Below are 21,857 nucleotides of genomic sequence, written 5' to 3' on the forward strand. Positions count from 1 at the left end.
ATCCTGCACGGTGAGGTCGCCAGACACAGGTCATATTTTCTTCCTTCGTTGAATTTCTCGGATGGTCGGAGCAGTGCTCATCTACGATGGATTTCAGTATTCTTTTTAATGCAGCCAGCCGGCTCTTCACCGTTGCGCAATAAGACGCACAGACGCACAGCCTTGCCATGTTTCTTGCTTGTCTCCGTGGGTCCCGCCCACCGTTAAACCCTTCAAAATCAAGTAACCTATCATAGCGGCATTCGCGAAGCGATCGCCACTGCTCGAGCAAGCATTTTATTTGTTTTGGCGCCTTCTTCGGCTGTAGTCGCCTGCACACGGCCTTATCACTTTTTGAACGCTATGCGATGATGAAATAACTTTATTTGCACCCGTCAAGGAATCAGAGGGCTATGAAGACTTGAGTCTTGACCGCCGTCATCTTCCTCCCCTTTCAGCAGGCTACGCTACGCGAGACACGACCAGAGCCCTCTCGAAGTGTCATGATCACGGGCGGCAGTTTCCGCCACGTTCGAGATTTATTGCCGCGTCTGCTGCCGCTACTACTTCTCGCATGTGTGTTGCTCAGGTGTTTTGATCCGTTCTAGAAATATGTTCTCTGATGTGGGAAATTGTCAACAATGCAACCAATACCTCGAACTAATTTTATCGGCGAGCGAGGTCATCTTAAACGTGGAGTTCTCCGTGTTTTCATTATCAATTTGTGAAAACATTCTAGTTGCAAGAGCTGCGATCTTTTTATTTCTTTTAATGCGAGAGCATTAGGTGAGGCATGGCGGCAAAAACAGTCTGATGTGGGCTACTCTGTGACGCCTTCTTCTGCTAACCGTGGTAGGTGGCAGGTGGCGTTGAGGGCGCTCCCACTCTCCCCTGCCACTTGTTAGCCGACAGCTAGAGCGAAACACAGGCTATAATAAAACACTTTAATGAAACACCTTTTACAATAAAACATCGGCTCTAACAAAACACCGCCGATAGCAACTTGGTAAGGACACTTGAGTGACAGGTGATAGTGATTAGGTTCTATTGATGATAGTGGATTAGTGAGGTTACACAAGTAGAGTTCGTGCTCCAAGCTGCTGAACGACAGCCCAAAGGAAGAGAAGGTAGAGAGGAATGCTCTCGCGTTTACACCGCATCAATCCGAATTATCCCCCTCAATTTGTTTTCGCATCAGATGTAGAGTCGTCCAGACACCTGTCTACGGTGCTCAAACGACACGTTGTATTGCATTTATTACAAGCGCCGCTGTATGTCGGGTGCCCGATAGAGCTTCTAAAGACATAAGGAGTTAAAACACTATCCATCGGAATGCACATGTATGAAGAGGTCAGGTTTCGAGCCATAGGCCACGCGTAAATGACGCAAGTGTACTCCCCTGTGCGCCGTTCCTGCGCTTCAGAAAGGTCTGTGGACGACTGTACTATAAAATTGTGCTTACATCTTTTTTTTTTATTGTTGAATGGCTGAACGTGCGAATACAGCGCACTCATTGTATGTCGGGCCTCCTTTTTTTTTTCCTTGCCTTCCCAAACTATGCCTCTTGTTTCGCACATCACCCACTGATGAAGGCAACACAAAAAGGTACACAATTCTTAGCGCAAAGAGAAAAACATATCGTCGTGGAATCTGCCGCTGTTCAGCACGTGAGGTGAATGCTTTGCCAGATGCATAATGCTGACATCTACACATTGCTTTCGCTTGAGTTGAAGGACTCGTCTCGTTTGAATTCGTGACAAAGAATGTTCTTCACATCCTCTTCCTCGCCCGTTTCGGCTGGAAGCTTCACCTAGAACAAAGTATACAAAAACAGACACAGGCTTCTTGTTTTTGTTTGTGCATCAATTTGTCCACTTCGGCGAAATTCTTGGTTGTGAAACTTTACGCAGGAGAGGAAATATGAAGGAAATACTTTCATACGTCCCTTCTTATATCCTGACCTGCGTAAGTGAGTACAAGGATAAGAATTTTGTGGAGGTGTCACTCAACTTCTACCAAACACACCTCTAAATAACTGTTCGTTTCGTGTCTATATTTTAACGCGTGGCAACCATACACACACAAAAAAATGGGACCTTGTACGATAAAAGGCTACTTGAATCCTACTTTGTACGTTCTGCTTTTTGCAACGAATTCTGCAAATACAAATATGCGTGATGCACAGTGCTTCGAAAAGTACTGCACAAGGTTCGGAACTTACCTCTGGCCTGGGCAGAAGGTTCAGTTTCCTCCATAACTTTAATGCAAGCTTGCTGGTGAGGTGAAAGTTCTCAGCACATGTCTTTGTCTCACCTGCATGCAACGTACAAACAGTGCAGCCGCTCTGAGATTGCAACATGTGACAGGACTGGGCTACTGTCGCCTCAAACTAATGAACGCTGCGAGACATCTGATCTCCGCCCGCGCATTGCCGTTCCGTGAACTAGCGAGAATGCACCGCTTTTTCTAATGTTTTTCGGTTCCTAGGCAGCACAATCATTAGCATTTTACTTCTACTTGTTTGATCTAGTCATTAAGTAGACATTGTTGTTTTGTTTGATGGCGCGAGAACTGAGTAAACTGAACAGTTCCTAAATAGGCTTAGATACTCTGTTTTGACTAATTTCCGCCTGAGACTAATTGCTGGTAACGATGCATCGTAGGTGAGAATGAGAACTACATATGATATGCAACAGATCTGTGCATAGAACGGAGCCGCCTTTGTTAGAGCCATGTGTCCTGAAAACTGAAAAAAGAAGAAAATATAAAAAAATAGGGCAGGAAGCGAGATCACAGCGAACGATAATAAAATTACACCATCGAGAAGAAATGGTATAGATGAAAAAATTGGCTGGTGGTTTAGCATTGCCAAGCACGAAATATTGCGAAAAAGCAATTTTTTTATTCGGACACTACAGCCACGTTCTTGAAAGCGCGATTGAGGTGTCCACTGACCCAGGGAGCCAGTTATGCGCGTCTTCAACTTTTCTATCCTCAATGCCAATTTACCCAATGTGCGCCGGTGGCCTATGCTCCAGTGCTGCGTTTCTGCATCAATGTTTTCAGCGCCAACGCGTACTGCTCTAGTCCCGTGTTTCTGCTACAACGCTGTTCACGCCAACGCATGCAGCGCACATCTCGCTGTCACTACAACCCCATAGCTCCTAGAGCGAATATTCGTTTCATAGTAGTATTATTTGATGAAGAAGACGATGCGCAATGCGCACTGCTAGAGTGTGTTGCAGTTTAATACGACGCGTGTTCGGCTGCGGCGATAGCCTAGACTATCATGCGTGTTTTCCAGAGGCTGCGAAGTCCACTCAGAAAGAACACTTCTAAAGGTTCATCAACAAATGGCAGTGCAGTGCGGTGTCAAATTAACTCTTTTCTTCAGTGTCCATTGCAAGATATCCCCAAAGTATATTGCATCTTTACAATCGATGAAACATCCATAAATCGTTTCTGGACCATCAAAGTTGGCTATTTTCTGTGACACTAAAATTCCCTTCTTTTACAACCATGTTTTAACGGGGAATGTCTCGATGAGTATCTTATAGAAAAATGCCTTGGTACACTGTGGGCGGGCATTTTACGTACTCTTTTGAGTGTGTCATGTCCCGGTAAACCAAAATACGTAAAACGGTACATGGGTAGAGAGTAGAACATACAGATTAAATCCTTGTTCAACCGTTTCCTCGACATGAAAACAGGAACTCAGGGGAGAAACGAACAAGCAGGAAGCCAACAGCGAATGCATGAAGCCCCACAAACGCGGTCGATCAGAAGCATTAGAAGTCACAATGGTAAAGCATGAACTAAACTGACTTGCAATAATGCACGCATACTATGTGTGTAGTGTCACGGAAAAGCATGAAACGCGAAACTGTCTGCCGTACACATAGGTAGACTTAACCAAGGCCGCCAGCACTTACATACCAGAAAATGTTATCACGCCTCAGATTCAAAAGACGAATCCCACACAAAAGTGGCGAAAACCTTATGAAAATTCTGGATATATAGTCTTGTGCATAGAATAATTTGGAGTGCGTAAAAAACTTTAGTGGCGAGAAACAGATTACATGCGGTCGCTCTGCCAAAAATCGAGAGACTATAGGGTACAAAAGCGTGAGCATAGTGCTGAAGAGCTTCCACGCGGTCTTTCCAGTAACGGGCACTATGCTTATAATCATTCAAAGGGACGCCAAGGTGCTTGGGTGGCCTACGTGTCCATTGCATGCCAGCATATTCAGCCGGCGTCATTCCCCACATCTCAAACCAGAGACCGCAACTCTTAGAACGAACTGAGCTCCCGCCACTGAAACAAAGTCCTCCTTTGAACGAATAACCTCATCGATGCTTGGCTTATCAACGCAGAAAAACGTAATGTCATCTGTATAAGCTAATACCTTCAGTTCGTGACCCATAATACGGAAACCACTGACGGCTCTACAGCTTATAACACTTATGCAAAGCGGCTCCAAGTGTAGTGTGAACAGGACCGGGGACAGTGGGCAACCTTGTTTCACAAAAGACTGAATGCAGATTGGTTGCGAGAGATAGCCATTTACAATCAAGTGCGTGGAACAGTTTTTGTAACAAAGGCGTGTCCGAGAAGAAAGAATTGAATCAATATTGACGTGATTTAAAAGAGAAAAAAGAAAATGGTACACTCGATTAAAAGCCTTTCAATCTGCCGCAGTGCTAGTTGTTCATGAGTGTCATTGCAATAGTGCATCACCGTGCGGGCAACATGTAGATTAGACTGTATTGACCATCCCCTCAAGCCGCATGTTTGGTGAAGTCCAATCAACGTAGACATTGCAAGCTGTAGCCGATTTCACAATACTTTATCAAAAATATTATAATCATCATTAGAAAGCGTGATAGGTCTGTAGCCATCTACAAATCGTAGTGTTTCCTTATCAGTCTTTGGTATTAAGACAATATGGCTTTTGGTAAATGACGGGGGCAAAAATCCCACATTAATACTGGTCTCCAAAATTTGGAGTAGGACAGGGATACGAGGGATTTAAATATCTTGGAAAATTTGAAAGTGGCAATCTCAAAAGTGGTCAGACGAAAGCCAGACGAAAGCAAGTCAGACGAAAGCAGTGCAATGTAGCCTGAAATCTTCCACAAGGAAAAGTGAAACCATGGAAGGGATTGCCCTGCTACGCGCGTACTACCAAGTGTTGTCTTCCTTGGGGAATGATGAAGTCAGTTAATAAAGAACATGAGAAAAAAATGAAACATTAGCAGCGCAGCGTATTTTCGTGCCGAGTCACTATAGAAAGAAAAATTTGTCTCTCAGACAGCAGGGAAGTTTAGTGTCATGAATATCGCTGCCCGTGAAGAAAGATGGGCAGCTTATCGATTTCTGCGTGGCATCTATTGTTTCAGTTTCAGTTTCAGTTCAGTTTCAGTTTATTTCCAGAAAAAAAATTCTGGTGGGACACCTGGGCTAAAAGCTGCTTTTGTCAGCTTGACGAGGCCCAGGGCCCAGCATACAAGGCAGGGCAAGTCATACAGACATTGAAAAACAGCAAAATAAAGGAACATAAAAATATCAATACTTAAACACACAGCACCGATAGACATGTAAAATGCGGTAACAAGTAGAAACGTGCGTACAGTTTTGAAGTAATGTAAAAACTGGAAAAAAAACATATGGATGATTTAAACACATTCAAAATCAAAATAAATAACATCAGTCCAATACGAGAGAGAGAAAAACAGTGCACAAGAAAATAACAAACAGTTTATATAATGTGGTTACAATGGTTGTGTGATGTGAAAAAAAAAATAAAGAAAATATAAAGAAAAATATTTGGGACAATCGAAAACAGTTATTCACCAGAACATCTATACGGATACAAAGTAATGTCGCAACTGGTTAAGGCTGGGTTTGGTAAATTGCGAGTGTTTATTTAAAATTAACGGGAGGTTGTGCTTAAGGGACTGTAGTTTGTAATTGGTGCGGAAACGGGGAATTTGCCACAAATCAGTGCTACGTGTAAATGCATTATTGCTGTTATGTTGAAGGGATGCGGTTAAAGAAATAAATAGTCTGAAAAGGCGTGATGAAACATAAAATGAGCGCAACATGCGAAATTCATACATATTTTGTATGGGGATGATATTGTACTGACGAAAATACTGTTCAGTAGAAGAAAAGTAGTCAATGCTAGCTATGTTGCGCACAATATTTTTTTGTAACATATGGATCTTTTTAATGTTCCCTTTAGTAGTTGTTAGCCATACTAAATTGCAATAATTAATATATGACGAGAACAAGGCGTGGTATATTTGAAGTTTAATATGAACTGGGAGAAAAGAACGGCATCGCGATAAGGCGCCGCTGTTCTGCAAAGTTTTGTGCATATGTTGTCAATGTGTGAATCCCCCGTTAAGGTTTCTGAAAAGGTGACTCCTAGAATTTTATGTTCCTTAACAATAGCAATTTCTTCCCCTTCGCACTGAACAATATGTTGTAGATTCACCATTTTGTTTCGTGGCCGAAAAATAATTACTTTTGTTTTTTTCGGATTAATCTTTAGTCCATTACACTGTGACCAGAAAACCAATTTTTCGAGCAGGTCATTACACCATATTACAAGTTTATTTTCATCAGGGCCAGATAACAGTATGTTACTGTCATCGGCATAAATAATAAATTGAGCCTTTGAATCAATGGTTACAATGTCATTAATGTATACATTAAAGAGAAAGGGTCCTAAAATACTGCCCTGTGGCACTCCAGCTTTAATGGGTAGAAAAGAGGACTGCTTATTACTAACATGCACAGATTGGCTTCTGTCGCGTAAATAAGATCGGAACAATTATAAACTTTCAAAATAGTTCACTTGATCAGTTTACTCATGAAAGCTCTCTTAAAAGCGTACATTTAAAATGTTACGACACATGTGCGAGTCCGTAATCACTCTGCCTAGGTACGAAACCTGTCGAAGTACCTTACATGCATAAGGTAGAGCACAACCTGAAAAAGTGGCCAGCAGGTGCAGAGTACCTACGGTGTTCTCGGCACCTGAGAAGCAAGGCCACCTCTGTGCTCTCACTGTTCAGGAGAGAACCAGGCAGAGTGATTGCGCCAAAAAAGCAAGGCAAGCCCTATGTCAAATGCGCAAAAGGAGTGGTGTATGAAATTCCACTAACATGTGGAGAGGCCTATATTGGCCAAACGGGACGCTGCATAAATTATGGTACAAGGAAGCATGAGCTCACTCTAGGAGATAGTGATAAAAACACGAATTTGACTGAGCATTGCAGAACATGCTAATGCAGGCCCCGACTTGACGAGATTCAGATTCTTGGCAGGGCAGCAATGCTGAGACGCACGAATTAATGAAAGCCTTTCTGGTAACGACTTCGCATAACTGCGTCAGTGACACGTCTGTGGCCTTGTACTATAGCGAGTAAGCTTTATTGACATCTTTATTATACGCTGTGGGGATCCACGTTTACCACTCATACCGTGGGAGTACCTGATACGCATGCGACGAAGGTTGCTTATATTTGTAGGTGAAAAACACTGAATAAACACGTTGGCAGTTTGCACTCGTACTGCTTGTGTGCCGTCTTTTTGCGCAAAAAAACTTGTGGCGAATGAAGAACCTTACATCGGCTCCGCAAGCGAAAAGCCAAAGTATGCTTACGGTACTCACCTGTCAGTAAGCTGACAGTGACGCCGATAATGATTGTGAGTGCTGTGGTAAAAATCAGGCTCCAGTAGGCTGAAAATCGATAGAAGCCGAGCAGACTGTTTTCTTCAAAGCCCGAAACACTGCAATAAATGAAAATGAAAACGTTATCAGTGCTGAATTGCACGAAGCCGTTTTCAGCAGCTAACATATATTTCACTCGGCTCCTACATGCTCGTTAATTTTTAGTGTTTGTGAAATCACAGTACAAGTCTCGGGTAAGGAGGCAAGACACAAAGGGGGCGAAAAGCAGCTGCTGTTTACGCTCACGCACCAACAACGGGTATCCGGCTTATAATTATACTCCTGTATAATCACGGCCTTCCTTATCACATTTTGCTGTACAGCGTTTTTTCTCGTATGTTTTTATGATGTAACTTTTTGGCTGTGGTAGAAATAAAGAAACTCAAGCTCAAAGTAAGAAGCACCGGCATATCTAGCAAGGAACCAGACAGCCTCAGGATGCGGTAAAAGGCCTAGAGGCGGCCCATCATGTTATGTCCGAAACTGTGTTCATGTAAAAGTAAGTACAACAAGCCAACACAGAGCCAGCTCGGTTTCATGTTACGAATGGGAGGAGGGTTTGGGCGAATAAACCTGAGTTGGAAGTTGACGCCTTTTCCGTTGTTTTCATGTGCCTTCCTCGTCTCTGTCTCTTTTGCGCCGTCCTCGGAAACAACTTTATCATCGAATGGCTTTTCCCACAAATTTTGCTGTTCTTCCGTGCACTCATTCTTTCACGCAAACGCTCGCTTTTGCGTTTGCGTATGCGTGTGCGCGTGCGCCTGTGCGTGTGCTAGTGCGTGCACTAGTGCGCGTGTGCGTGCGCTAGTGCGCGTGTGCGTGCGCTAGTGCGCGTGTGTGTATCAGGTTGAGAAGGGGTGTAAATGTTCTCAGTCTAAACTGATTCATAGCAATCAAGTATTTTAGGTGCGTGATTGTGCCCTTGGTCAGCACAACGCTTCTTGGTGTGCATTTATAATGGACTGGCTTCGTGCAGAACAAAGCTGCCAAAGTATACCCCCCCCCCCCCCCCCCCCCTCATTTCTACACGTATCTGCAGAGACGTGCACAAAAATTAGGTCTTTCAACGGACACCAGCGAGGACAAGCCTTTACTTCGTCGTTGCTTGCTTGTTCGTCCATTCGCCATTGCGATAAAAGTTTTTTTTTTTTTTTAGCGAGCAGTGCCTACTTATTAGTTGTTGTTCTCCCAAATCCCCAATCTGTTCTGGCCGTTTAAGCACCAACTGTAGTGAGCTTAAACACTTCCGCACGGCCAATCCTCACCTTTCCATTGATGAGGCTTCGTCGAATACGGAGGCCGAGCTGTTAGCGACCAGAGCGCTGACGTTGGCTGGGCAGTAGTCGAGAGTAACGGCCATCCTTGGAGAGTGAATATCGAGGGCTATTTTCCCGAACATCAACCATAACTGCAGGCCTCCCGCGACCAGGGTGCCAACAGCAGCGCCCTGCAAACCAGAAGCGGTAAGCCTGCAGCGCTTCATTTTTTTTTTCTGATGCGACACTCTACTGCAATTAGATTTTCAGTTAACTTGAAGTCGTAGTACTGGCATTGTAAGAGCATTCATATGCAGCTTAAAAGCAGTAAAAAAGTATCTTGGCAGCCTGAAACGCCAAAAAACGGGGAGTGAGGAAACATGGCACCCATACGTTTGTGTGTTATTTTTCTTCGGTCCTCGTTTGTTCGCTGTTCAGGCTACTAATTAAAGCGTTCCATCTCGCCAAGTTCAACTTCCTGCTGTTTCATGGAAGAGTGGCGAAAAAACTGCGCAACTGCTAGAAACACATGCACAATGGTTTATTTGTCTTAGGAGCTTGTATATCTCAAGTCAACGTGAACAACCAGTTCGAAGTACCAGGTGAATAGAAAGTAGTCACGCGTTGTTTGCAATAACGTGGTAAAGAAGTTTGCGCCCTACTTAATACTTCACAGGACAGCATAAACTTGAGGGCGAAGCGCACACAACGATGCGCAACTAGATGCGCAACTAGCAACTGTCAGTTCCACTCCGCTGTCGGTGACAGAAAGATGAAAGACGTGAAAAATAGAGAATAGTAATCAAAACCTTAGGCAAAATGTCCACCGAAATCGACTCAAATATTTTTATTTGGTGACGTTCTTTTTGGGAGGCTCTGTATTTTCAGCTTCTATGCTGATTTTTTCGTTGACGACGGGCGTATCAGCCGAGGATTTCAGTCAACTTAATTGTAACAACAATTGACGGCACCATGTTCTCTGGATTTCTTGGGATGCGCTTCTAATGCCTCCCGCATCAGCCCTTCTTTCGAGTGTGCAAGAATGACTCTCTCTTGAAACTTTGAAAAACACTCCTTGTATCTTTACACAATGATGCTCTGGCTGTTATTATCATATTAGCTTTTCGGGACTAGAATTTCAGCTCCATCTCTCTACATTGGCCTGTCATCGCAAAATCACTCGGCATTCTTTGTATCACAAATTTTATCGCACTTTCAACCACGAAGCTCCCCATATTACACACGCCCATCGCATTTCTCGTAATAGCCACACTAATGCAGTCTACCTTGAAAAAGCACGCACAGAAACAAGTCAACCTTTTTGTCAGAACAGCCTTGCGAAGTGGCGACCATCATCAATCCCGTTACTTGAAATCTGCCATCAGAGGGCATCTGTTATCACGCTAATACTCTTTTTTTAGTCAGCCTATACCTCATGTAATGTACCGTGTGGACCTTTGAGGAAAAAATTAGCCGACGCTGAGACAGCGATCGAATATCAAGCGTTAACGCACATAACATAGGTCGTCGGTTCGAATCCCTGCCGCAAGCTAGACTTTAAAGTAAGTAGTAAGTTTATGCTGTACAAAACGCTGAATCGTATGACACCATCCGGAACATTCTGCGGCAAACGGTTGACCCATAAATTTTAGACGAATGTCGGGACTAATTGGCCAGACTTTGATGCCTGCTTGACCGAGATATACGGATTGACATATTTCAGTTTTGAGTTCTGGTGCTCAGGCATCACGCTGTGCCTGTTATTTTATTCCATTATGTAACCACCTCAGTGAACATGGCAAACACTGGATTAGGATTTGCGTTATTGAGCATAACGCTGAGACCCAAAATTCGAGCTGTCGATCTTAACGATGTAAAATAAATAAAACAAATAAATCGATCTTGCTAGTAACTCGGAACTTCAACATTTCGGCAGAGAGCTGCGTGATTGGAGGGCGAATTAGAGAGAAAAGATTGACACTCGGCCAAAGTCTCATGAGAGAACCGAGGCTTCGATGACTCGGTACCTTTGACACGGTTGACTGCATTGGAGCAAGATATGCGCTTTTAACCTTTTCGCCCACGGCCAGTTTTCCTCGGCAGGGTGCCGCCGCCATGCGAGTCACATGAGCTGGGAGGGCGGGGGGGGGGGTGAACAATGCCTGTTCTTGTGGCGGTGAGAGGCGCACTTTGCGGGGTCGCGAGGACCATATAGCACATACGCTCATAGAAAAGAGCCTTGAGGCCAGTTTACTTCTGCAGGAGTCTTTCGTATGTGCCAGGATCTCAAAAGCTATCACTTGAATGGGCTGAGTTTGGGGTCGACCATAGTTTATTTATTTATTTATTTATTTATTTATTTATTTATTTATTTCTTCATTTCTTCATTTCTTCATTTCTTCATTTATTCATTTATTCATTTATTCATTTATTCATTTATTCATTTATTAATTAATTAATTAACTAATTAATTAATTAATAATTAATTTACAGGAAACTGCTGGCTTTATTGCAAAGCCTCAAGCAGGAGTGGGTGCAAAATACACTTTGGCAAAAAGAAAACCTCCTTGTCGTACACGTAACTCAGTACACAATACCGAAGAAGTGAACGAGGAAAGGAAACAACATTATACAATATTAGACAACACCTCGCGTCAAAATGAGCACTGGTGGAAAGAAAGAAAAAAAAAAGGAAATGTTGAATGCTGCGAAATTATGAATTCCTAAGCGACACCGTAAACGACTCCACAGTAGAAGCCTCTACAATATTTGCTTTGAGGGCATTCCATTCCCGCACAGTACGGGGGAAGAAAGAATTCTTATATGTTTCAGTGCGGCATGAGTACTCCTCCACTTTTAAAGAATGGTAGGATCGTGTCGAACGACCCGGGACGAGCTCAATGTACTTGCTGCTGTTAATTCCTAATTTGTTGTGAACAATCATGAACATGTATTTAAGCCTCCCGCGGTATCTCCTGAGCTGCAAAGACTCCAAATTTCCTTTCTCAAGTAGTATGGTAGGGGACGTCTGCCAGCTGTATGAATTATAAATAAATCGCACTGACTTTCTTTGAATATTTCCGAGTGTTTTAATGTTTTCTTTAGTATAAGAGTTCCACACAACAGAGGCGTATTCTAAAACAGGTCGGATAAAGGTTTTGTAAGCTAGTAACCTAATTTCCTGCGTGGAGTACCAGAGAGATCTTCTTAAAAAGCCAAGTTTTTTCATACCTTTATTTTTAATATTAGAAATGTGTTTGTTCCACCGTAGATCAGAGCTAATCGTTAATCCCAAGTACTTGTAGCTGTCCACGGTAGACAGAGGATGGCTATTAATAGAATAGGCAGAACTTAATGGCTGCTTCTTCTGCGTGATAGACATTGAAACTGTTTATTTAGTATTAATACTCATCTGCTATCGGAAAACTATCGGGAAAACTATCGGAAAACTGACTATCGATAGTATAGATAGTTTTTTTGAAACTATCGATAGTGTAAAAAAACTATCGATAGTGCTACTACAGATAGACTATCGATAGTATTATCAATAGAGTCGAGTTTTCTCTTGAAGTGGAGACGTGAGGAAACATTTGATGATGATGAAATCGAATTTCTTGAAGGATTGGTGGTTCGGACTCGCAAACAATCACATTACTCGACGGCGGGACAAAAAGGTTAACTATTTATCAACACATAAATAAACAAGATCAAACAAGCAAGGAGAAAAGTATTTACAACATGACTGAACGTTGATTACACGAGATCAGCCCCCACTTAACAGAGAGCGTTCCGTTTTAAGCCTTCTGTCTCCGCCCTTGGCGGGGACAGCAACCGATAATAAAACAGGCGACACTTCTCACCAATCGATGCTTAGGGAAAGGACAATAATGTTTCCGTCAGCCAATCAAAGACTGGGGAAAGGATGTTAGCTAATCAAATACTTGGGAAAGAAGAGGTTCCGAGCACGCATACAAACAGCACTGAACTCGCTGCGTTCCGAACCTCCCCCTTCCTTTTCGTTTCCCCTCTCCGCGCACGTGCATACGGGACGCACGTATGCCACGGGAACAATCACTGATGGTTGCTTACAAAAAAAAAAAGGAAAGCTGTCGCTGAGGGATCCAGCGTCCAGTGGCAACTACAGCTTAACTATGGGCCTCTTCTGAGCATCCGACGCTCATAGACCCATCGGCGCCGCATCGCGTTCGGATCGTCCACCGTGCACCTGCGTCCTCACAATAATCCGCAGGGAGCGAGAAGGTTAAAAAAAAAAAACATCCACTGGCCACAGACACGACGACTGCAGGCATTCAAACACTGCACCGTAGAAAGCTGCGCACTAGAAAGTATCTGTGGTGGGGAGGCAAGACGGAGACAAAACGAGCGTTCTGGCGACGGTGCCGCCAGCAACCATAGAGCAGCGACCGAGTCTCCATCGTGCGTCCGTGATTCCATGAATTCGGTAACTCTTCGATCAGAGACAGGTGCACATGTCAAAGTCTCGCTCCGTGCACTGTGCTGGAGGCCGGATGACACATCGGACAGTTCAGCGAACTTCAGAGATAGTCTACTATCGGTAGTACTACTATCGATAGTAATAATATCGATAGTAGAATCGATAGTATTCATCATCATCATTTATTATCCCTTAAGGGCCCTGGTTTGTTGGGCATTACATAAGGGGTGGGGGACAAGAAAGTATGGCCATGGTCATATTTATAAAGACAAAAAAAAACACAACGAGGCATGGTGATCTACGTGCATTTCTATGATCCGTGCATTTTTAAATACAGGGAAAACAAACGGACGAGAATTACACAGACAGTTATGGTCCGCATACTTTTAACAAACAACAAAACAGTATATTCACACACAAAAAGGAAAAGCAATCGGGTACTGAACAAAAAAATGCAGTGTATTAGAGAAAAGTAAAGCAAAAGAAAAATGAAATCCTATTGTTGCTCATCAGTTTATTTAGAAAAATGAGCGGATGTTAACTGCCTGAATTTTGAGTTGTCACGCTCATGGACAATAGTTTCGGAAAGTGAATTCCATTCATCAATAGCCAAGGGTAAGAATGATTTATTAAATGCATTTGTGGAACCAGTAATACGCTGCACGCTCAGGGAATTGAAGAGCCGACGGGACGTTCGTACAGGTGGTACGAACTATCGATAATGTTGCTATCGATAGTATTACTCATGATAGTACCGCTATCGATAGTCTTGCTATCGATAGCGGTACTATCGCTAGTAACACTATCGATAGTAACAATATTGATATTATGCATTTGTTGGCCAGTGATACAACCAAAACATTTGAGATATCTGATTGATTTCACAGTCTCATGAGAATTAACATTCCTAAGAGTCTCAAGCTATGAGGGATGCCGTAGTGAAGGTCTCCGGGTAAATTTCGACCAGCTGTGGTTCTTTAACATGCACAGGGAGAGTTCAGAAAAATGCCTGGAACTGCATCCGGTGAAAGAACAAACAGCACAAGTTACATGTGCTGGCTTACTAGACACCATCGTGCACAGCAGACGTCGTCTTGCTGACGTAACCCCCGCAGAAATGCTTTTCGCCCACATGCTTCGCAACTAGGACATTCGCACGCTAACATTTTATCCGGCAACTTTACGTAGGAACGTCTGCACAGCTCGGTGACGCGTAGGCCGCGAAAACCGGCGAGGCCTGTCAGATACGCATACCCACACACTCGGGCAACAAAGTTTAGGATGCAGTGGGTACGCGTGGTTGATTTTATAGAATCGATAGAACTATATATAACAAGTAGCATCGATACGGCTATCGACTGTATTATCAATACAACTATCGAAAGTACTATCGATAGTACTATCGAAAGTACTAACTATCGATAGTACTATCGATAGTTTTGCATCACTAGGACTCGACAACCCTGGTATGCTCAAATTCGAAGCGATGATGCAAGTTCTGTGAATGCTTCACGATAGCACTGTGCTCTCGGTTGAAGTTTCTGACATCGTTCCTGTGCTTGCGAAGCCCTTGTGGTAAATTCTTCGTTTCGTCGACGTAGCTTGTGGAACAGTCAGAACAGGGGATGTTGTAAACGATGCCGACGGCTCGTTCTTTTGGTGCGTGGCGTCTTTCGGCCTAGGTATAAAGCGCCCAATGTTGATGGCTTGTGACACACTTCCATTTCCTGCTTACGAAATAGACAGGCCAGCGTTTCATTTCTGCCTTTAACATACGAGATGATGATTCGGGCTGTTTTGCGGGCCTAGGTAGTTTCCTGTCGTTTCGGCTCCCTGTGCAGCCGTCGGACCACCCGTCGGATGAATTTGTTTGTGTATCCGTTGCAGCGGAGGTCAGTTATGACGCCTTCCTCCTCCAGCTTGCGATCGATGTATGAGGAACAGATTGCCTTGGCTCTCTAAAGAACAGTGGAGACCACGGTTGCATTTTTTGTGCTGTAGGGGGATCTGAAGTGCAATTTAAGCAGCGTCTAGCGTGAATGGGTTTTCTGTTGACGGAGAATGCCAGCTGAGGTCCTGTTCGCTTCACTAGCACGTCGACAAACGAGAGGAGGCCGTTGCTTGCCTAGTATTTCAGGGCGACCTCGATGGCCACGCTCAATACAGTTCAGGTGCGCCAGAAATTCTACCACGGCGGGTTTTTTCATCCATCCACGTACCGTAGGTATACCTTGGGTTCACTTGTGAACGACTGGAGCGCTCGTAGCTCTCTGACCTTCATCACCAGGTCTGCAGCCGTCACCGAGATTGACGCTCCCATTGCCATGCCGCTGGTTTGCTTGAATAGTTTTCCGGCAAAGGAGAAGTACTTTCCACCCAAGCAAAAATCCAGGAGTTGGCACATCTCGTCTACGCTGAGGCACGTCCTTTCAGCAAGTCGGTCGTCCGCGCCAAGCGCCTTCCTGGCTGCGCTGAATACCAGAGGAATTCGAACGCCCGTGAAACGGGCGACAACGACAAACGAGGCCAACTCCTCATCCAAGCTCTATGTCTCGCAAGAGCAGTCCAACCATTTTTTTTAGATCCATACGTGGGTGGACGTTCTGTCAGTCAAAACACGATAGAGTTCGAAAAAGCTCTGAGAGGGGAAGATGAGAAATCCACGATCTCTCGTAGGGATGCACCGGCCTTGTGTACTTTGGCGAGGCAGTAAAAGCAAAGTGCCGAGCCATTCATGCAAGCAAGCCTCAAGTAGAAGGGCGTAGAGTTTGGGCAGGGTTTGAGAACCTGTGAGAAGTTTGCTCATCTTTGAGCCTGAGACTGGACAGAATGAAACAACCTTAATGAAGAAGCAAGTTGCTGGTGGCGCCCCCTTTCAGGGATCTGACAACCTCTTCAGAATTGCGCTCTGCAAAAGGATCACTCACGTCAACCACGTTAACGGGTTATAGACATGTTCTGCAACGTGCCCCATCGGGACGCTGTCTAGGCAGGGAAGAACGCCATCGACACCTTTGGCAGCCATAGGTTTCAAAACCCGTGTGGAAGAAGCACCACCAGCTTTCCTCAGCTGTTGAGCACTCCCTTGAACTCCTTTTACGTCACGTTCGGAGGCGATGTCTACGCTCAAAATGACGGAATTTGCATCAGTTCCTGCACTGCGCCAACCTTGTGAGACCTTTTCCTAGCAAAAGGAGACTACAGGCTGCTCAGAATATTCCAAGAAGTCGAAGTTTAGCGCACATTCAGATACGTCGGCGATTTCATCTGCTTCTCTGCACATGATTTCAGTGAAGAGAATACAGTGAAGGTTTGCAGTTTGTTCAAAACGTCGTATGGAAGGTTGCAGTTGAGGTATGAATTGTCAAAAGCAAGCAGCGTTCAGTACCTTGACCTGTGCACAACCTTCAACGCAAGCAGCGCCTGCTAGGCATTCATGACCAGGGAAGAGAATGGGACACCGCCACATGCCCCAGGACATACGATGCTTGTCAAATGAAACATCACCATCAACTCTCTATGAAATCGGTCTATTGAGCTACGAACTTCAGTACGGACAGCATTGCGGGTTAGTCCTTTGCACTGGAAACTGCGCAGTTATATTTTATCTGTTTCGTTCGTTTCACAACTATTCAGCCAGACTTAGTTTGCGTCCATCTGGCTGTAGTCCAAAGAGAAATCTTGTTTTTCCTGAACGGATTTTAATTTTGTGAAACCGGATGTGCTATATCATACGCGTCGCTTTCAGCGAAAAAGATAAAATGCTCATTTGCATAAATAGATCACCTCCAGAGATCGTGGACAAAGTGTGTTTTTTAGTACGAAAACACATAGGAGGGCAAACTTATATCTCAGCAGTTTCGAGCCAAAATAAAGAGCGACAAAAGAAAATTGAAGTGTGTTTCGTCAGCTCTTATCAACCAAAATGAATACCGGACGCATAAAGGTCCGACCACCATACCTTAGCATTGGCCCACGGAAAGGCCAGGCCCAGAATGAAGAGTCCGACGAAGGGTGCAGTTCCGCCACTGTGCAGCACTAGAATCAGCTTAAACATAATAAAAAAGAGAACAATAATGAGGTTAGGGCAGGTCTTTTGTTTCCTTAGTAACTACATGTTTTGCGATAAGTGTTCGGGCGTATCCTCTAGGGCAGACATGAAGGAGAAGAGAAATACATGTTAATGAAAAATGCGTATCGTGTAGATATGTCAACATAAAAACACAAATATAAATGGGGCGGCACTGTTTTGTACATACCTACATGTATACCGTTCTGAATTGGTGAGAATTATGATGCAAAACACGCGTCTAATACACAAAAGAAGGTACCTTACTGTTCTGGCAAATGATGGTTACAATGTCACGTTTCGGAAGGTCATACTGTGCCTCTTGCATTATCGACATTACCAGTCATTATCAAGCAGTGTAAGTTCCCCGAGGGTATGAAGCAGCTGCAGTGGCCTTTGATTACCCCTGATGTGGTGGTCACCATATATAATTCAATATATTTTTACAGAAGTATTTGAAGCGCACATAGTTTAGGTGACCTGATCTATTATAGTATTTGCACTGGTTCACAGAATTACTTCTTTTAAACAATGAAACGCTTAGTTACATCGAACGGCATTATTAAAAGCTACAAGAAAAAAAAACGCCGTTGATCAGACCCTTTTCTAACTGTGCCTTTCGCATATTAGAGTAATTTTCACTGCTCAAATATGTTACATTTGTAAAAGGATAAAAATCTCATTCATTTATATCGCGTGTACTATTCACCATTTCTAAAATACAACCGTTACAAGAGCTTCTGAAAAATCAATGACTGTTTCTCTGCTGGCCAGAACTTAGTCACAAGTACAATTTTATGGAATAAATGTAAAACGTAAGGTACGAGGCGCGTTTTTATGTTCCACTGCTAATACTGCCAGGTCTCTAGGAAAAAGAACACCTTTTTAGTTTTCAAAACTGCCCTCCGAAAGTAAATGTATTGCACACATCGGTTTTCATATCTTCTGATTTTTAAGCAGAAAGAACTTTCGTCGCACACATGGAAATAATATGCAATGGCCTGTTTCAGCTCATCCTCATCTAGGAATCAGTGTCCTCAAATCTCTTTTTCCAAAGTTTGAAACACTAAGAAAATAACAGGGGAAAGATCCTAATAATAGGCTGGGTGACTGGCCATTCGAGCCCTAAATACCATGCAGCACCTTGTGGAATGCGGCGCTTTTGGGCACTGCAATGAAGCAGCATTTTTTTTGCTGAGTTTTTCTCAGCGCGTTTTCTTTGATAAGCTTGCAGAATTCAACCAGCACATAGCATATTAGGCCACTGCCTTCTCTGTTTTGGTCAGTAGTTTACAATGAGAACGTCACCCTCAACGCAAAAAAAAAATCTCTTTCTCGTAGAGGCGTGCAGCACTGCAACTCCACTTCGTTGCTCCAGGGTGGGAGGGGCAGAAAATATCACGTGGAACTGCGCCACAGAATGTCGCGGTTGGATGGACGTTGCTCTGTGCCCCACGCACGAGCTCAGCTTTCGGATGGCTCGAGAAATGGCTCAACTTTCTCGAGCCACAGGGCCGAAGGTACTCGCGTTTTCGAAATTTTAGAAAATTATATGGCTACTATCATCGGCCGGCTACAGATCTCTAATTGCACTCAGGTGCCTATCGATAATGGTTAAAAAATGAGCTCTTAGAATTTAGTTATTCCCTTTATTAGTTAAAATTAATCATCTGTTTTGTACGCCCACCAACACTGGTATTAGAATGACACAAAAGCTTCTCTTTACCTCAAAAACCTTATTTTTTCAAAATTAGTGGCAAGCTTTCTTGAAACACCTGGTATATGTGAGCGCATCCTGAGTTCTGATGATGTTTTTTTTTAGGATACATAGGAGCCATGGTTTTTTCAGGAGGCATGGTTGACTGTGATTCCATTCCTGCCACCATACGCTACTGCAATTACATGTCACTAGTATGGGTGATGCAGCACTTATTACATCAAAACTCACCAGGTGACGCTAAAACTGTAGCGCTCCCTCCACCTGTTTTTCTCCGCACATGCGGCACCTGGAAGAATGGCCTTTGAATATCAGACTCTATATGTCATCGCTCGCGAAGCCATCTGGCATGCTGCAAAAGATGCTCAGGGCACATGACAGCGACGTCGTAAATAAATAATATACGCGTTTTTTCCTGTACCCTCTCTGCTGCGTACTAGAGCGCGTAGAATTAAAATGCAGGAAGCTCTTGCATACCCTAACGGCCGATCCCAGGTAAGGAACTGCGACAGCGCAAGCAGTAAGGACGCACCCAAAAAACAGGGCTGCAGGAGAAAAGAGAACAGAAAACGAGTTACCACGCCTGAAGCAACACCGAGTAAACACTGCGTCACGTTAAAAGCTTTGTTGGACCTTGCTGGTGGTCCTACGCTACAGCTACTGAATTCTATTTCCGTAGTGTTGATGCAAGCAAGTGAACGTCATTCCACCTGGGCAGCTGTGGAACTTCACGTACTGTAATCACAATCCGTTAAGGGCAAAAAGGTTCTGTCGATAACGTGTGTATTCCTTCTTGGCAAATGCTTATCTGTGAAAGTGAACTACCGCTTCCTTAAAAACAACGCCATATGTAATTGTTGGCCCCAAAATTGTTGTTTTAATGAATTTTCTTGAAATCTAAGCAACCTCAACTTGAAACCTAGTACACATGAGTTATTCGAATTTTATTTCATTCGTCTCAAACTGTATATTTTGCTGGAAGCCAATAATAGAGGTATTTCACAATGAAACTGAAACGTGAGATAAAAAAAAAAAACAGATGCTTTAGCACATTTGTGATAAAACATGCGGCCTGTTTGAATCATTTGGGCTAATACAATTGAAAAATGAGTGGAATGGCTGGCATGGCGTGAGAAAATAGGACGCAGAAAGGGCTAGCGACCGTCTTGGCGCACGTAAATGTTGCCGCGAAACATTCGAAAACAGCCGTCTGTGCGCATAAACAGCCGTCTGTGCGCATAAACAGCCCCGGAAGCCAGTTCCAGCTTGAGGCATTTAGCTATTATAGCTGCGGAAGAAAATGGGAGTGAATGAATGGTTTTTGCGACCTAGTATAATGAGTTCCAACCTCTCTACAATATTATTTGGTCTTAAAAGCGTTCCGTTTCGTTTACGGCGATTTAACTTCCCAAAGCGACTCAGGCTATGAAGGAAGTAGTAGTGAAGGCCTCCATAAACTTCGACCGTCTGTGGTTCTTTTAACTTTCACTGACATCGCACAGTACACGGGCCTCAAGCTTTTCGCCTCTATTGGAATGCGACCGCCGCGGCCGGGATCGAACCCGGGTCTTTCGGGTCAGCAGCCGAGCGCCGTAACCATTGTTCCACCGCGGCGGCTACTTGATCTTGAAATGAAAATTGAAAAAAAAAAAACTTCGTCGAAGTTCAAGGAAATCAATAACGGCAAACTGGTTTTGGTTTTGTGGTTTTATGGGGATTAACGTCCCAAAGCGATTTAAGCTACGAGGGACGCCGTAGTGAAGAGCTCCAGAAATTTCGACCACGTGGAGTTCTTTAACGTTCACTGATATCGCACACTACACGGGCCTCTAGAATTTCGATGGAGGCGAAATTCTGAAAAATTATTAAGATGCAGTTTTCCAGTATTTTTCTTGAAATAGGTTTTTAAGCATATAGACGATTTTTATACAGTGCCGAAATCAGTCGAGTGAGTATTGATCTCATTCGTCGACCCGTGGAAGTTTTTCATTCTGGTGCACTACGCCTTCTGAGGACAACAGCTGAACATATTGTGCTCAAGTTTCTTCTTTACTTGCCATGAAAGCATTTAAAAAGCAAAATATAACTAGCCGAAAGGTTCAAACTTTCAGGACTATCTCATTCGCATAAAAGCGATATTGTTAGTGCACGCGTACATATAAGCGCACCTGTGCAGATGGCCAGCTGGCTCGATCTCTGTCCAGAAATCTAACGGTTGTTTTTTATGCAGGACGAGCAGCTGTTTTGGTTGCAAGTTTCTCTGGCAGTGTACAGTTCTGGCCATATTGAAGGTACAGGTTTTATGCAGAAACGTTTATTTGGCAAAAGCCTTGAGTCTCTTCTTTTTTGTGAATTCGAATCTTTTTTTCGACTGAAGGGGACGAAAAAAGCTCCAATATTAGTTTATCAAGGCATGCCGTTGTCTGCGTACGCATATAAAAAAATTGAAACAGTACTCACCACTCTTCTTCGTAAAGGATGCGGCTTGCTTTGTCGTGAATTTCATGTACTGAGAGATGACGTCCACATAAAATACAGCAGCTTGGGAGTTGATGATAGAGGATACAGTGCTGAAGAAATGAAGTGAACAGATCAGTGTGAACTTCTTGCATTGCTCAAGAGCGGTATTGAATTTTGC

General features: G+C 43.7%; 1 protein-coding gene across 4 annotated transcripts in view; it reads right to left on the reverse strand.

Annotated features, from left to right (window-relative positions):
* Positions 1 to 909: 909 nt before the first annotated feature.
* LOC149354198 (sodium-coupled monocarboxylate transporter 2-like) overlaps positions 910 to 21,857 on the reverse strand; it is a 68,428-nt gene continuing 47,480 nt past the window's right edge. For all 4 annotated transcript variants that reach the window (XM_089583158.1, XM_089583157.1, XM_089583160.1 and 1 more), the window contains 7 exons: positions 21,680 to 21,789; positions 19,697 to 19,764; positions 17,395 to 17,481; positions 8,987 to 9,168; positions 7,662 to 7,780; positions 2,201 to 2,292; positions 910 to 1,789 (listed from right to left, as the gene is read on the reverse strand). In XM_089583158.1, the coding sequence (XP_089439284.1) occupies positions 1,685 to 1,789; positions 2,201 to 2,292; positions 7,662 to 7,780; positions 8,987 to 9,168; positions 17,395 to 17,481; positions 19,697 to 19,764; positions 21,680 to 21,789 (763 nt within the window). In that variant the 3' untranslated portion in view covers positions 910 to 1,684. The remainder of the gene's footprint in view (positions 1,790 to 2,200; positions 2,293 to 7,661; positions 7,781 to 8,986; positions 9,169 to 17,394; positions 17,482 to 19,696; positions 19,765 to 21,679; positions 21,790 to 21,857) is intronic.

Source organism: Amblyomma mixtum, chromosome 3 (assembly GCF_055824585.1).
Source record: "Amblyomma mixtum isolate Tamu chromosome 3, ASM5582458v1, whole genome shotgun sequence".
In the NCBI taxonomy this organism is placed as follows: domain Eukaryota; kingdom Metazoa; phylum Arthropoda; class Arachnida; order Ixodida; family Ixodidae; genus Amblyomma; species Amblyomma mixtum.